At 40.4% G+C, this 13,866-nt stretch overlaps 1 protein-coding gene across 1 annotated transcript; it reads left to right on the forward strand.

The window, feature by feature from the left end:
* Window positions 1–91: 91 nt before the first annotated feature.
* LOC104272189 (SH3 and cysteine-rich domain-containing protein-like) lies at window positions 92–9,630 on the forward strand (the record flags this gene model as incomplete). The annotated part of the gene is made up of 5 exons (XM_009867117.1): window positions 92–156; window positions 1,061–1,149; window positions 3,621–3,672; window positions 3,798–3,935; window positions 9,532–9,630. Coding segments are annotated over 5 exons (443 nt in total), but the record flags the coding sequence as incomplete, so codon positions are not given.
* Window positions 9,631–13,866: the final 4,236 nt, after the last annotated feature.

Here is a 13,866-nt window from a genome sequence, read left to right on the forward strand (position 1 = left end):
AGAGGGAAGAAATTAACAAAGTAAAGGTGATCCTGTTGAGGTTAAGACCCTTAAACTACCCCTAAAATGTCATGTATTTGTTTTATTTCAGTGTTTACATACTCCGAAAATGGCACAGAACACTTTGGAGAAGAACCAAAAAGCGTACATTCCCCGGTATGGGCATAAATTCCGTGAGAATATAGTGGGAATGGGAAGTCACATAAAAGTCTTGGTTTTATGGATATCTGAGGATTCTGAGCAGGTCCATTTGGTCACTGTTCTGGAGAAGCATCAATACTCGACTATCATGTTCTTTTACCATTTTAGGGGGACAGGCCAGCAATATCCAGGATTGGATAGCTCTTTGGTTTACCCATAATGGTTGCTTTTATGTTCTTCCGTGCATTGCAAATTGAGACTGCAAAACCAAAAGATCTAGTGTGGAGTTCATGTCGTTACAATAGAACTGCAGTAATGTAAAAATCACACATTTGATTTGGCACATTATTTGGGGTTTGATTTAGGTGCTTTGTTTCTCTAGATTACCAGTGGAGAAAGCTGAGGAGAGAGAGTGACCATTCTTTTCTGTGGGAAGCACAGAGAAAGCAGCTTTCTTTTTAAGAATGTGATTTTCCCATCCTGGTTTTTGGAACTGTGCACTGTGCAACTCCAGATCCATCCACAGCGAGGACTGTATAATAGACACCTTATATCATACAAGCAATACACTACCAGGCTCCTAAGAGTCCATTAACAAAGAGTACACTAACAAAGAACAAAGGCAGAGTCATTTTTAAGATCTCACCAAAAAGATCAACTTGTGCAGATTTCTGCTTGTGTTCTTTGGAAGCATGGAATTTGATCTCGTGCTTCAACAAACCTTCCTGCATTAGAGATAATTACTGCATTAGAGGTTCACAGTATATCTGGACCATGGTCCTTCAAGATGTGAAAGCAATGAGATGATCTTAGCTTGTTTCTTGGAAGATCAGGCCCTGGCTCCTCGTCTCTAACAAAGTGAACCAAATTCCTGCACAGCGTAGATATTTAAATTTTCTCTTTCTCTTTTTTCTTAAAGGGACCATTTTATAAAAGCACGTTACAAATGAACACCTATGTTGCCTTGTACAAATTTGTACCACAAGAAAATGAAGACTTGGAGATGAGGTAAAACTCCCAAATATTTATTAGTTGATTTGACACTTGCAAGCTGAGGCTGATATGACTGTCTATGACTTTGGGGGAGGGAATTTTCATTCTGACATTGGTACTAAACGTTTTTAAAAAAGGTATCCAGTTGTAGGTATAAAGATATGCCCGTAGGTAAAAAGCTGATGACCAAGTTTTTTTGGCAATGGCACAATAGACAAAAAAGTTTCAAAACCACTTACATGACTTTAGGAGCAAGATGGCTTTTCAGCTAGAAAATATTCAGTTTTCAATTACTTTGTTTTTTCAGCCAGAAGTTTTCAGTTAATAATTCCTCAGCAGCTCTCATGCTAATGCTGAATATTTTACCAGCCCTGTTTGATTTTCCCTCACATTCAGATTATGTCTGAGAAAAGACAACCAACATCCAGATGCTGGGTGGTGACATTTTCACACAAGTAAAATGCATTCTGAGCTTTGTAAAATAACCTTGTTTATAATAAATTTTAACACTTCTTTCCTCAGTTCTTATGGCTTCAGTCTGTGTTAGAGGAGGTTTAGATTGAATATTAGGAGAAATTCCTTACTGAAAGAGTGGTGAGGCATTGCAACAAGCTGCCCAGGAACAATCCCTGGAGGTGTTAAAAAAAAGTGTAGATGTAACACTTCAGTGTATAGTTTAGTGGTCTTGGTGGTGTTGGGTTGGCATTGGACTTGATGATATTAGAGGTTTTTCAACCTTAACAATTCTATGATTCTTCATCAGTTACTAACACTGCAAGGTCTAACCCAAGCCCACTGAAGTGAAAGGGCATCTTTTCTTTTAGTGGAATTAGTTTGGTTCATGCTACTCACATTATGCATGGTCTTCAAAGAGCTCATGTCGTGAAACGTGTCAAGTCTTTTCAAGGTAACCGCTGTATCAAAACAATTATGCACGTGGCACAGAATTTCAGGAATTGCCAGAGAAATGCCCCTCTTGTCATCATTTCCTTCACCGAAAGCCTTTTTCCTTTTCCTAGCTCTGTCTTCCCATTGCTTTCAAACTAATGTGTGGGATTTGCAGCAGAAATTACAAGCTTCACTATCATTCTGCTTTGCTGGCAGAAATGGAGAGAGTTTACGTTCAGTTGCCATCTTTCTCCAACAGCTAAATAAATCTGTATTTTCTAAGTTATTTTGCTAACAGCCAGGCTTGGTGAAAATGTTCTTCCTTGCAGCATAAGGACCTATTCACTTTGAAATGGCAAGCTGGGCTCCCTCAAAACCTCTCTAAGTGTTTTATATTAAATATTAACTGGAATAAGGGACTCAGATGTCCTTTCCCATGGAAATTATCTTCTACCACTGGGATATGAAGTTGCCCTTTTTCTCTAGCTTTCTTTCACACCTCAGCAACATTTAATTATTCCAAACACATTGAAACAGCTTCCCGAGGAGGGCTCGAGGAAAATCCTACCCTAGTGCCCTGTTGATAGCGGCTTTCTGTGAAAGCTGGAAAACTCTGGCTAGATCACACAGTGTTAGAAGACTAAACACCTGTTTCTCGGTCCATGTCTTCTACATGTACTCTGAAAGAGACCATTAGACTGGACCCATTAACCATCAGATGTCCCAGATGCATTTGCAAGCTCTTGTGCTGACACCTCAACAATGCAGTAAGCCTAGCGGAGTGCAAGGAAAGTTGCATAATTAGGTGCCAACCATTAATTTTATTAAGATCAAAACTACACCTGTTATCAAGCAGACAGTACTTTCTGAGGTTAATCCATCTGGAAATGGACAGCCACTTACTTTTTACAATGTATTGCTATTATGATTACATAATAATGTTCATGAAGTGCCACCAATGTGGGAAAGGAGGTCAAATAACTGTTCAGTTACCTGCACAAAATCAACTTAGCGCATTTTGCTGTTAAAATTTTCAGGCAAGTAATTTTCCTAGCTCTGCTTCACAACCAGTCAGCTGGATGCTGATACTTAGCAATTATAACCCTGCACCACATGTTACAAAGGTAAATATGTCCCATTCAAATCCAGAAGACATTCGTGGGCAGAATTATATTCCTACTGACTAATTGCCTTTGTCAGTTAAATAGAATGATTTTCCTGCTGCCTTCCTTCTTCAATCACAGCTTGAAAACACAGATGATAAAGTGGTGTATCCCAACAAGCTGAAATGTCTTCAAGTAACAGGATAATGCCCGTAACAAATAGTGACTGCATTTTAAACAGTTTCTTATTAAACAGGAAGCAAAAATTCCAGTTCACGATGTTGCCTCAAAATCTAGCCCTGATAGACAGAGACTCTTTCTACATTAGAGTGTATGATTGAAGAAAACCTTGGGGCCTGATTGAGTCTGCCTGCAGCAAATGCTCAGATAAAATTACCAAGAAAGGCCCACCTTCCTATTAGAAGGTAATTGTGGAAGCTGATGCAGCATAATAATTAAGAGTCATCTTAACTACTATGCCTTTTCTAATTATAGGCCAGGGGATATCATCACTCTTCTGGAAGACTCCAATGAAGACTGGTGGAAGGTATGTGCTTATTATTTTATATCTATTTTCATTCCAAAGGGAAAAATGTGCTATTTTCAATGCTGCACTTGTATTAAAATTACTAGTGCTAACAGTCTTCTTCTATTAACGCGTTTTCTCCACAGGGGAAAATTGATGACAGAACTGGATTTTTTCCTGCTAACTTCGTTCAAAGAGTGCAACAGGATGAGAAGATTTACAGGTGTATCAGGACTTTCATTGGCTGCAAGGAACAGGGACAGATAACTCTGAAGGAGAACCAGGTAAGTTCCCCTGTGCGAGATCCCCACTGGACTCGAACATCCAGCTGTCTGACCAAAGACTGGAGGGAAAGTTTTGCAAGATGAGCACAGGCAGATGCCATTCCTCACAATTTTACCACCAGATTCATTATTTGTATAATAAGAGGGTCTAGTAGGCAGTTAAGAGTAATATTGGCCCCATCCAAATGCATGTTCCCTGCCTAATGTAGCCAAAATTTTCAATCTTGCAGAAGTTCATGAAGATACTTGACATATTGTGCACTCTCCTACTGACTTCAGAGGGACTGCTTGAAGGACACACAGACTTGGTGTGCCCCAAAAATGATCTGTTCATTGGGTATTTCTGTGGGATGTAACCGACGATTTTAGCTGTCTCCGGGCACAGTGTCCGGAGTGTTTTGAGTGCAATATATGTACAATGTGCAAGGCACTGACCTGTTCCAGATTAGAGAGAAGGGACATTATTCATTGCTGCTAATTCCTGTCAAGTCTCACTTTAGCTAGAAAAACTCATTAACCAGTCTAATATGTTCTTGTGACTATAGTATGGCAAATAGTCCTAATTTTGTACCATTAATTCACTGGTCAAATTCTGCAGGGTCTAATGAGAGCCCAGAGCCACTCAGACACCAAAGGCAAGGATGATAGTCGACAGAAATGCTTATCCACTGACAGTAATATGAATTTTTGTTATATTGCTTGACACCATCTATGGTTTGTACTGCAGGTCTTCATCCTCTTTGCGCCTTATATGAATGTTCCCAAGAATAGACTGTAGGCAGTCTATTCTTGTAAAGCAAAAAGCAATATATTCATATCAGCAAAGCCACATGACTACCTTAAGAAAAGCCATTTCAGACAAGCAGAGACCTTTTTGAAGTTTGAAACACAGTGGGTGAGGCTTTCTCTGCAATCACTTGGCAATTTCATGGGGAAATAACATTTTGAGCTTCAGCTTTGTGCAAACTTTTCTGGCTGAGCCAGTACTCAAGGAGAGGACTGAAGGAAACATTACACAATTTGCTCACCCATCTTGAGCAATCTGTACAAGCTAATCTTCACAAAGGATCACTTGAAAATTTCGTTATGAAATATAAAACCCAGCCTGGGGGAGAAAAAGTCTGTTTTTTCAGACACATCAACATCTTGGAATTTAAGGTTCACCAGCAGATTTGTGGGTCCTGAAACCAATTCAGAAAATGACTGGGCACCACAGGGATCAACTGGGAATCAGTGGGAGGAAGGCAGACATAGCCCCTGGCATCAATAAAGCAAGATTATTAACAGGGAAACAAAACCAAACCAATTTCTGTGGCTTTCCACTCTTTTAAGCTGTCTCAGACACAATGTTGGCTGCATAATTTCCAACTCTAATTGATTGTACCGTCACTTGGATATAAAAAGTTTTCTCCAGCCTGTAACTTCTGCTCTAGCTTACCTGGATTCATCACCACACATTACACAAATGCTTCTTTGCATGGCTACAGGCTCTGATTTGACCTCTTTTCACAAAAGAAAAAGTCACCATGTCTAATATATTGTTGATGGTTGGAAAAGTGTCTCTTAAAATGCCTCTAATATTTTTGATTGTCCTTATATTTAAAGAAGTCATAATTATGTGTTGTTTGTACTACTCTTATAACACCCTGCTTAGATAAGGGGAAAAAAACCTCTTTAAAAATCCCTAACCTTCACTGGCTGCCTCTCTGACGTCTACAGTCACATGAATACAAACCACTTTAGAACTCGGCTTTTTGTGATTAAATAACGCAATCAATTTTAAATTGAACAAATGATCTTGTGCAACAGAAGTGACCCCAAACCACAACATTTGTAACAAGACGGGCCTGATCCAGATGTGGACTGTGAGTTTACATAAAGGTCAATGCAACAGATCCATTTTGCAATGGATGTGTTCTATAAATGTCACTGATGTAATTGAAATCATCTCCCGGCCAGCCTCTGCAGTGCCTGCAAACAAGCCACTTGCTGTTGTGATGGCCACAACCTCTGAGCCAGAGCTGCCAGACGTGCTGTCTTTTTGGCACCACAGCTCAGGGGACAAACTTCCCTCCTACCCCAACACCTAGTAGTAAGTAATTTCAAAAAAGTGACTCTTAGGCATGTGTACATTAGCAGCTCTGTGCAGATGTGTTCTAGCCCCTCCAGGAGAACCTGGGAATGGACTTAAATATATCTGTGAGTCTAGGTTCAACAAGACAAGAATGTAGCCCGGATCTCCAGCCCCAGGAGCTTCGCTTGCCTCGGGTCTTCTTCTGATTAATCTGGATGCCTTGCTGCTACCTGGCTTTTCACCTCACCGCCTAGGAATTACTTTATGTGCCCACATTTTTCATCCTGAGATACTCTAAAAGGAGCTGAACTTCTAAGAGCATGACTCAGGTGCCTTTGAAAGTCATGGTGACTTATACATTCAGACTGAATCTCTTAAAACATAAACCTAGCACAGAAAGTGATGTTGCAGTTCTTTATATGCTCCCCAGCTATAACTGCTGCACTTCACAACAAGGCTTAAGGGGAAAAGGGTATTTTTCCAGCTATATCTGATTTTATTTGGTGTCAGTCTTGCTGAACAGGGACGAGAATCCCCATTCATTTGGAGATGCTGAGTGGCACTCAAGTTTTAAAAGAGTCTAAACCATGGATATGAAAACTGAACTACTTATAATTTCCATCCACAGAGTTCACATGAGCAAGAACTTCAGTGCATCCGCAGCAGCAGATGTACAAATTCAGTGTCCCTGTGCTGTCATTCCTACAGACAAGCAGAAGGCTTTGGCTCTCAGACCTCTTGACCTGGCACTGTCTGCAGACTTCAGGGCAGCTCTTGAAACAGTACTGTCCTCATAACCGAATTCCTACTTCATCAGAAGCTGCCAGATATGTTAAATATATGGAAGGCAGAAGATAAGCAAAAGGCAGCTGCAGAAAATTAGAGCAAGTTCAAAATTAGTCCTGGACAAAAAGAATTTGCCACTTGAGCCCAATTTAAAACACAAGATTTAGAGGAAGAGAAGAGTATTAATGATCATGTAGCTTAAACAATAATTTCCTAATTGCTCATCTCCCCCATCTGCTTGGGACTGACTGATGGATAAAAGATCCTCAGGGCAGATGTTGACAAGAAAGCAGTCATGTTTATTTTGAACAGTTGTTTGTTTTGGTTTTAGCATTTTGAGTTTCTTTAAACAAAATTAAGGAAAGAATGGGGAAGTGTCTTGCTAATATTAGATCCCACTTTCAGCTAGTTCTGAAGATCACTTCATGTGTGGGAGCCAGCACATGCAAAGTTTAGTGTATTAGTGTGAGAATTTCAGCTGGAATTTGGGAGAATTCAGGTCAATGTATACCAGTAAACTGTAGAGTGAGATAAATTCTTACAGAAAGATCTTGTACTCCTCATGCCCAGTGAAGATCTAAAAGTATTGCTGTAGCAGAGCACTCCCACTGATGTTGAGGAGCACACAAACCAGCATCAGAACCAAAAAAAAACAACAAAGAATACCCAAGAAGCTCTAAAAAAGAGTCTAAATTTACCAGTCTTTTTCACTCCACTGTAGAAAGCTAAGTACTTTTATTTTGTCCACAAATCATTCTGCTGCCAGTGCAAGTCACTACAGAGAAGTGCTCTGCTCTGGTAATATATTCTGCACAGCACCAGAGGTGAAGAGACAGAGCATGGCCAGCAAGCGTGACTGGTCTGCTGGAGGGCTCTTCTGGAGATCTGACTATTTTGGAGATCCTTTGGCCCATGCAAAAAGCCTGATGTCTTGCAGACATCTTTAGTTAGGAGCAAAGCACAGTGATGGAGTCAGGCATTCCTTTTAACGAAACAGGTCTTTTTATGGAGAAGCTGCAAAGGCTCATTTTTGCACACAGCAGCCCCCAAGAACATCCATCTTTCAACCAAGATGCTCTTTCCCATTCTTGGATACTCTGCCATGCTTGGACAAGCTTTGCAGACCTTTTCGCTCGGCACTGAGGATCTCCTAGTCTTTCTCAGAGATGCAGACCAATACGTAGCAGCAGTCAGAAACACTTTTCTGGGCACATATGCTTGGAGAGGTATAAACCTCTCCAAATGGTGATGTGACTGCAGAGGGAGCAGCTGCTGTGCTAGGGATTCATAACACAGAGAAGCTTGACTGTTTTGCAACAGAACCTAAACTTAAATGGCATCAATCCCATACCTCTCCCATGTTTTCCATATGACTGAGCCCAAACAACAATATGCTATTTTTTTAATGGCATGACAGCTCAGTTGGTGTGCTCAATTGTTCTGCACTGAGGATGTAACTCACTTAGTCTTCTATAAGAAAATTAATGAGTCCATTTGTTTTCCCAAACCTTTTTCAGGTACAGAGATGTACCTGATGCCATTTCCAAATACTGGAGGTGGCAAACATGAAGAGAAGTCACCTCTTTCTTATGATCTTCCATTTCCTTCTGGCAGCACAGTAAATTTTATACATGTAACAACAGGAGGACAAGCGGGACCAGAATTCGGACGTGGTATTTAGGTGTCACCGTACAATCCATAAGTCATGCTGAAATGGATTTAGACAGGAACACTTTAGAGCCATTTTTGTTCATTTCATACCAAAGGAATTATTGTGGTTAATCACTATAAATACCTATCAGGCAGAGCATTTGTGAGTGTTAATCCAGGAAAAGGACTTTAAAGACCTGGCTCTGACATCATGAGAAATCACTGAGCAGGTCTCAGTAGGACCATCAGCTTTCTGATTATTTTTTAGCCTTGTTTGGTTAGTGGGAAATATATAGTACTTTGGCACAGGTGTCTGAAAGCAGTTCTTCATATTGTGTGGCTTTTGACTCGAGTGCCCAGTCTAAGGTGCCTGTGGCACCAGGCTTTCAGATGGCTCAGCCATTACCAGAAGTGTCTCAGGAAGGGCCCTGAAATGGAAATACCTGAGATCACAATGGTCTTCAGGAAATGCAAACCTTCACCACAACGTAGTGTTTGTGTAAAGACTGTATAGTTTCACCATTTGGAGTGGGTGTTAACATTTGCAGAGCTGGGTTCAGATCACGTATTTAGGTATCCAAAAAGGGCCGAGTAAATAACATAACCCGCCACACATCTGAGAAGTACCTGCACTTCCTAAATTTGCAAAAGAAAGCATGCTTGCATTCAGATCAGCTGCTAGAAGTGACCTATCTTGGCATCACAATTACTTTTCCCCACCAACTGTTGAGGGAGCCAGCTAGCTCATGATCTGAAATACTCCTTCCCCTCATACACAGACAATTAAATCACAATCATTACAGTAGGCTGAAGTCATAGTTCAAACTCAAAATCGTTTATCCACCACAAAGTTCTTAATCATTTCAGTGTTTCTCATGCATATGTGGCACTTCAGAATGGCGGAGGAAAGGCAACTCACTAAATACATGAATCTCTTATCAAACTAGTAAGAGTCTGAAAGGGATTGTTCTCCTTGAAGACATAACTAGTGGGAATGTGCAACTCACCTAATAAATAGCCTGGAATAATTTGTCACTTTTGGTTGTGGTGAAGAGTTTACTATTTTCACGCTTTCTTTGCATTCAGATTTGTGTTACTTCCGAAAAGGAACATGATGGTTTTATCAAAGTATACAGCGGGAAGAAGAAAGGCTTTGTCCCCATAGACGTCTTAGAAAACATCTGATTTGAACAGCCCACTTGCTGCAGTAGGAGCCCTTTGCTGGCAATGCCTGCCTGCCTCATCTCACACTGTGTCAACCCAGATGGGCTGTCTTGCAGATGTTCAGGGAAATAGCGAGGAAACTGCAACTACAAGAAGAAATAACAACAACAAAACAACAAAAAAAAAGACATTTAGACTGCTGCAGCAACACTCAGAAATAAGTGGAATGTTGGGATGAAAATATAGTCAGAAGCCACTAGGGACATGAGAGATCCTAAGGTAAGGAAAAAGAAAGAAGTCTGGGCTGATTTCTGGCTATTACAACCCTGATGGAGACAGACAGCTTCTTCTGAAGGACTAAACTCACGTCCTGTTCTTGTGTCTTAGAAAACTGTCGGACTGCTTTCTTGTTTGAAGTATGTGTTTGGGGTGAGGGGAGAAACAATTCAAACTGTCCTAGTACTACAGTCCAACGCTTGTAGTAAAGTGTGGCTGTGGTTCTACAGTTTCGTCCCCGGTATCAATCGATCAGTTTAAGCGTTTAATCCCAGCGTTGTCTCGTTAACGAAGCAGATCGGAGACACCGCATGAAGATCAGTTCGAGATATGCACTGTGCCCTGGAAGTCGGCAGCTTTCTCTTTCTGTGCAGTCTTTCCCGTGTGAAAGACTAGCAAACCTGTGTGTCCTTTGGTTTTTTCTCTGTATACGAGCAAAAGCTCTTGGCGTCTGTTGAGTGTGATGGCCGCTCTCATAGCTTGCAAAAATAGCCTGTCTGCTGATCCTCAAGCCTGATGGGTTTCCTGCACCTCTACCTGGTGATACAGAAAATGGGTGAAATGCTAGGGGAGAGAGCCAGGCTTGAAATGTTTTCTATTTTTCTGTGTTTATTGCACTTAAAAGATTTTATATATTAATCATATTTATAAAAAAGAAATAAATAAATAAAACAGTTAACTAAGCCCCAGAAGACTGAAAATGCTTGGAAAGGACAGACTGCACATAGAAGTGAAGTCTGTAATTATCAAAATGCAGAACTTGTGACAGAAAGGCACTGAGTGTCTTAACATTGTGTTCACACACCAAAGGCATCTTCTTCATTTGCTAAATAGAAGTTTTGCAGATTCAGTAGTAAATACATTGAAAGGAATTCCTCCTTGGCATAAACCACCGTGAGCCTCCCATAAATCTTTTTCACTCTGATGAGACTGTGCAGACAGCTCTGTTCTGTCCATGCAAGCATCCAGCTTCAAACATGTTTTGGGCATAGGAACCCTTGTGGTACTAGGGGGGCAGTCTGTGGGACCTGTGGATCTTGACCAAATTCTACAAGTCAGCCAGCACGAATCCTGTTGTAGAACACGGACCTTAAGATATTTAAAGGCATGGAACCCAATTTCTGAGTCTGAGTTGGGTGTAATTGCACCAAATACACTTAAACAGCTTAGCTTGCATTCTGATGTAGAGATTAAATCCTATCCCAAAGCTCCCTGCCAAATTCATGCCTTATTTGACCAGTTTGATACAGAATGCTTGTCTTTACTGCGATTAACCCCAAATTAATTCCCTAAATCCTGATACTGCAAGAAGAGATTCACAGGAAAGGTCTTTGCAAAATTGACACTATTTCTGAAAACAAGACACCAACCCTGCTTTCAGGTACTGAGGGAGTTTGAATCTGGTGTCAATAGTTGGCTCGCCCTAGTTAAGTAGCTGCTCTTGTTCCAAGCCTGATGGAATCCAACACAACTCTACACACAACCAGAAGTTCACAGAACAATCAGTCTTCGAGGTCCATCAAACATTTTGCAGCTCTTGCGTATCACTAAATTGAAGAGGAGGAAATTGCAGAGGTGTCAACTGCTGAAACAGGGTCCTTGGTAATGTAAGCGGGCTATACTTATTAGGAATGCCCTCCCAGCTGATGAAAAGTGTCCGGTTTCATATCTTCTGTGGAAATATCAGCAATTTATACTTCGAGGGGGGAGAGTGTTCAGTTCAAGCAATGAACGTTTGCTCAGCTCATTTCCCTAAGTAACAAATAAACTCAGCCTGAGGACAGAGGATTCTGATAAGCCTTAAAGATCAAGAGAAAGAGAACTAGAGACATATTAATCCACTCTGCTTTATAAGATTATTTTTTTTATACATTCACCTGTTCAAAGGAGAAACTTAAGTGCTTGTTACAATTAAGATATTTGCTACTTTTGACCAGGCCTATCAAGTGGACAAAGGAACCCTGTATTAATCTATACATATGGGCTGTTGTTTACATTATTGCATCATACTGTGATTCCCTCCTATTTCAGTCTTCTATGATTTCAATTTATCCCTACAATGTGCATCATACTATTCAAAGAATTACATTAATATTACCTATTACATGAATATCACAATGGCCTTTAATCAATGTCAGTTTGATTCCTTTTGATACTGAGCAATAAATAATAAAGCGACTGAGTAAAAACAAAACAGACCTTATGTGGACTGTGTTACATCTGAAAAAAGATTTCTGAACCAAAGCTTTCATGGTTATCTTTTCGTTGTGGATTTTTATTTGTTTTGTCCTTTTACTGGTCTTTTGCTGCCATTTGATATATAGATATAATTCATGCCTAATTTAGCAAGAAGCACATACATGAGTTTTACTTTAAGCATGGGATTCATTGGCTATTTGCATGCTTAAAGCTGAAGCACTTTGCTGAATTAAAGTCATTTTCCTCAAATCTATTTTGGATGCCTTACTCTGAATCCAGACGAGTGTCCCATCCCTTTTTTTCCTACCATATGCAGTCTGAAATACATACTGCATTAGCAAGCAGTTAAAAGTCAGACAGATGATGGAAGGGATTTTATCTGACATATGCTCAGAAAAAAATTGAATTTTAGGACATAAATGCTGTTCGGATTTAACTTAATATTCTGCTTAATAAAGACTATGCGATGGTTGGAAGGAGAATAGAAGTGTATGTTTCTTGACTTCTTTACATCAGACTGGATCTTTTTCAGTTACCCACCTTAAAGAACATTCAGCAAACCCATCAGCAGCACATGTTCCTGAACATTTCCATTTATAATCTACAGCACTTGCCATTTGCCACCTTTGTGAAACCATTTCTAGAGTAGTTCTTCTGCAGTATATGTAGCATGTGTGGACTCAGAGCAAAGTTTTCTGGTGGGACCATGCTGAACATTTGTTTCTGGCAACTCAGAATGTATTCTAAGCCTCTCAACACCGCATGAAACTGGCTACAGAATATTTTCTGCACTGGAACAGGCTGCCCAGGGAGGTTGTGGAATCTCCTTCTCTAGAGACATTCAAAACCCGTCTAGACGTGTTCCTGTGTGACCTAGTCTAGGGGATCCTGCTCTGGCAGGGGGATTTGACTAGATGATCTTTTGAGGTCCCTTCCAACCCCTGACATTCTATGATTCAGAAGTGTTTGGAACAGCTGATCAATGTGAGTTGAGGAAGAGCTGCCTGAATCCTGATGTCCTCCCATCTGTGAATGACATGGTATCTTAGTTGATGATAACCTTTTTCCACATTTGGCCATTTTGATTCCGTCACTTCCTTCAGGGACAGATGCTGCAGTGCACAGCTGTAGGCTCATTGCCCCAGGGGAGCTAAGACATTTATTTCTTTCTAGTGTATCTTTAGAATTGCTTATAGACCTTTTTTTAAAAAAAGAAATAATTATTTGTTGAGGTTCAATTGATTAAATATAGCACCCAGTGCCATCAGAGGAACATTATTGGGCAGTGACATTGGAGACTTGGAAGAGCTGTGACCTTCTAAAAAAGCCACTGGAGACCATGTAGGTTGTCTAAAATGGCACTTGACAGATGTCTTTGGAAAATGAACCTAACTCATTTATTTTAAATATGTGCAGATGAGTCTGATTTATTGAGCACTCAAATTAGATCTTTCTTCCCCTAAAGGACACTGAATAAATGCAGCAAGCCACATCAATCTTGTTCCACTTAAATCCATAGTAAAACGAATCCTTGAATGCCACAGGGACTAGAGTTCAGCTGTTATCTTGGAAAAGAGTAGGGAATGTTACCTTTCTCCCAAAAATCTATGATCCAATTTGTCTGATCTAACTGTAAATGTCTATGTAAGACAGTAATCAATTTACTTCCCCGCTTCCTCCGAAAGGAGAATAGATTGTGCTTCAAAAGTACCCGTTTGTACCTATCGACAACCGAGGGAGCAGTGGATACCTGGGCAGATGTGGTCCTCTGAAGACATATCG

This window comes from Apaloderma vittatum, unplaced genomic scaffold, assembly GCF_000703405.1.
Source record: "Apaloderma vittatum isolate BGI_N311 unplaced genomic scaffold, ASM70340v1 scaffold13923, whole genome shotgun sequence".
Lineage (NCBI taxonomy): Eukaryota > Metazoa > Chordata > Aves > Trogoniformes > Trogonidae > Apaloderma > Apaloderma vittatum.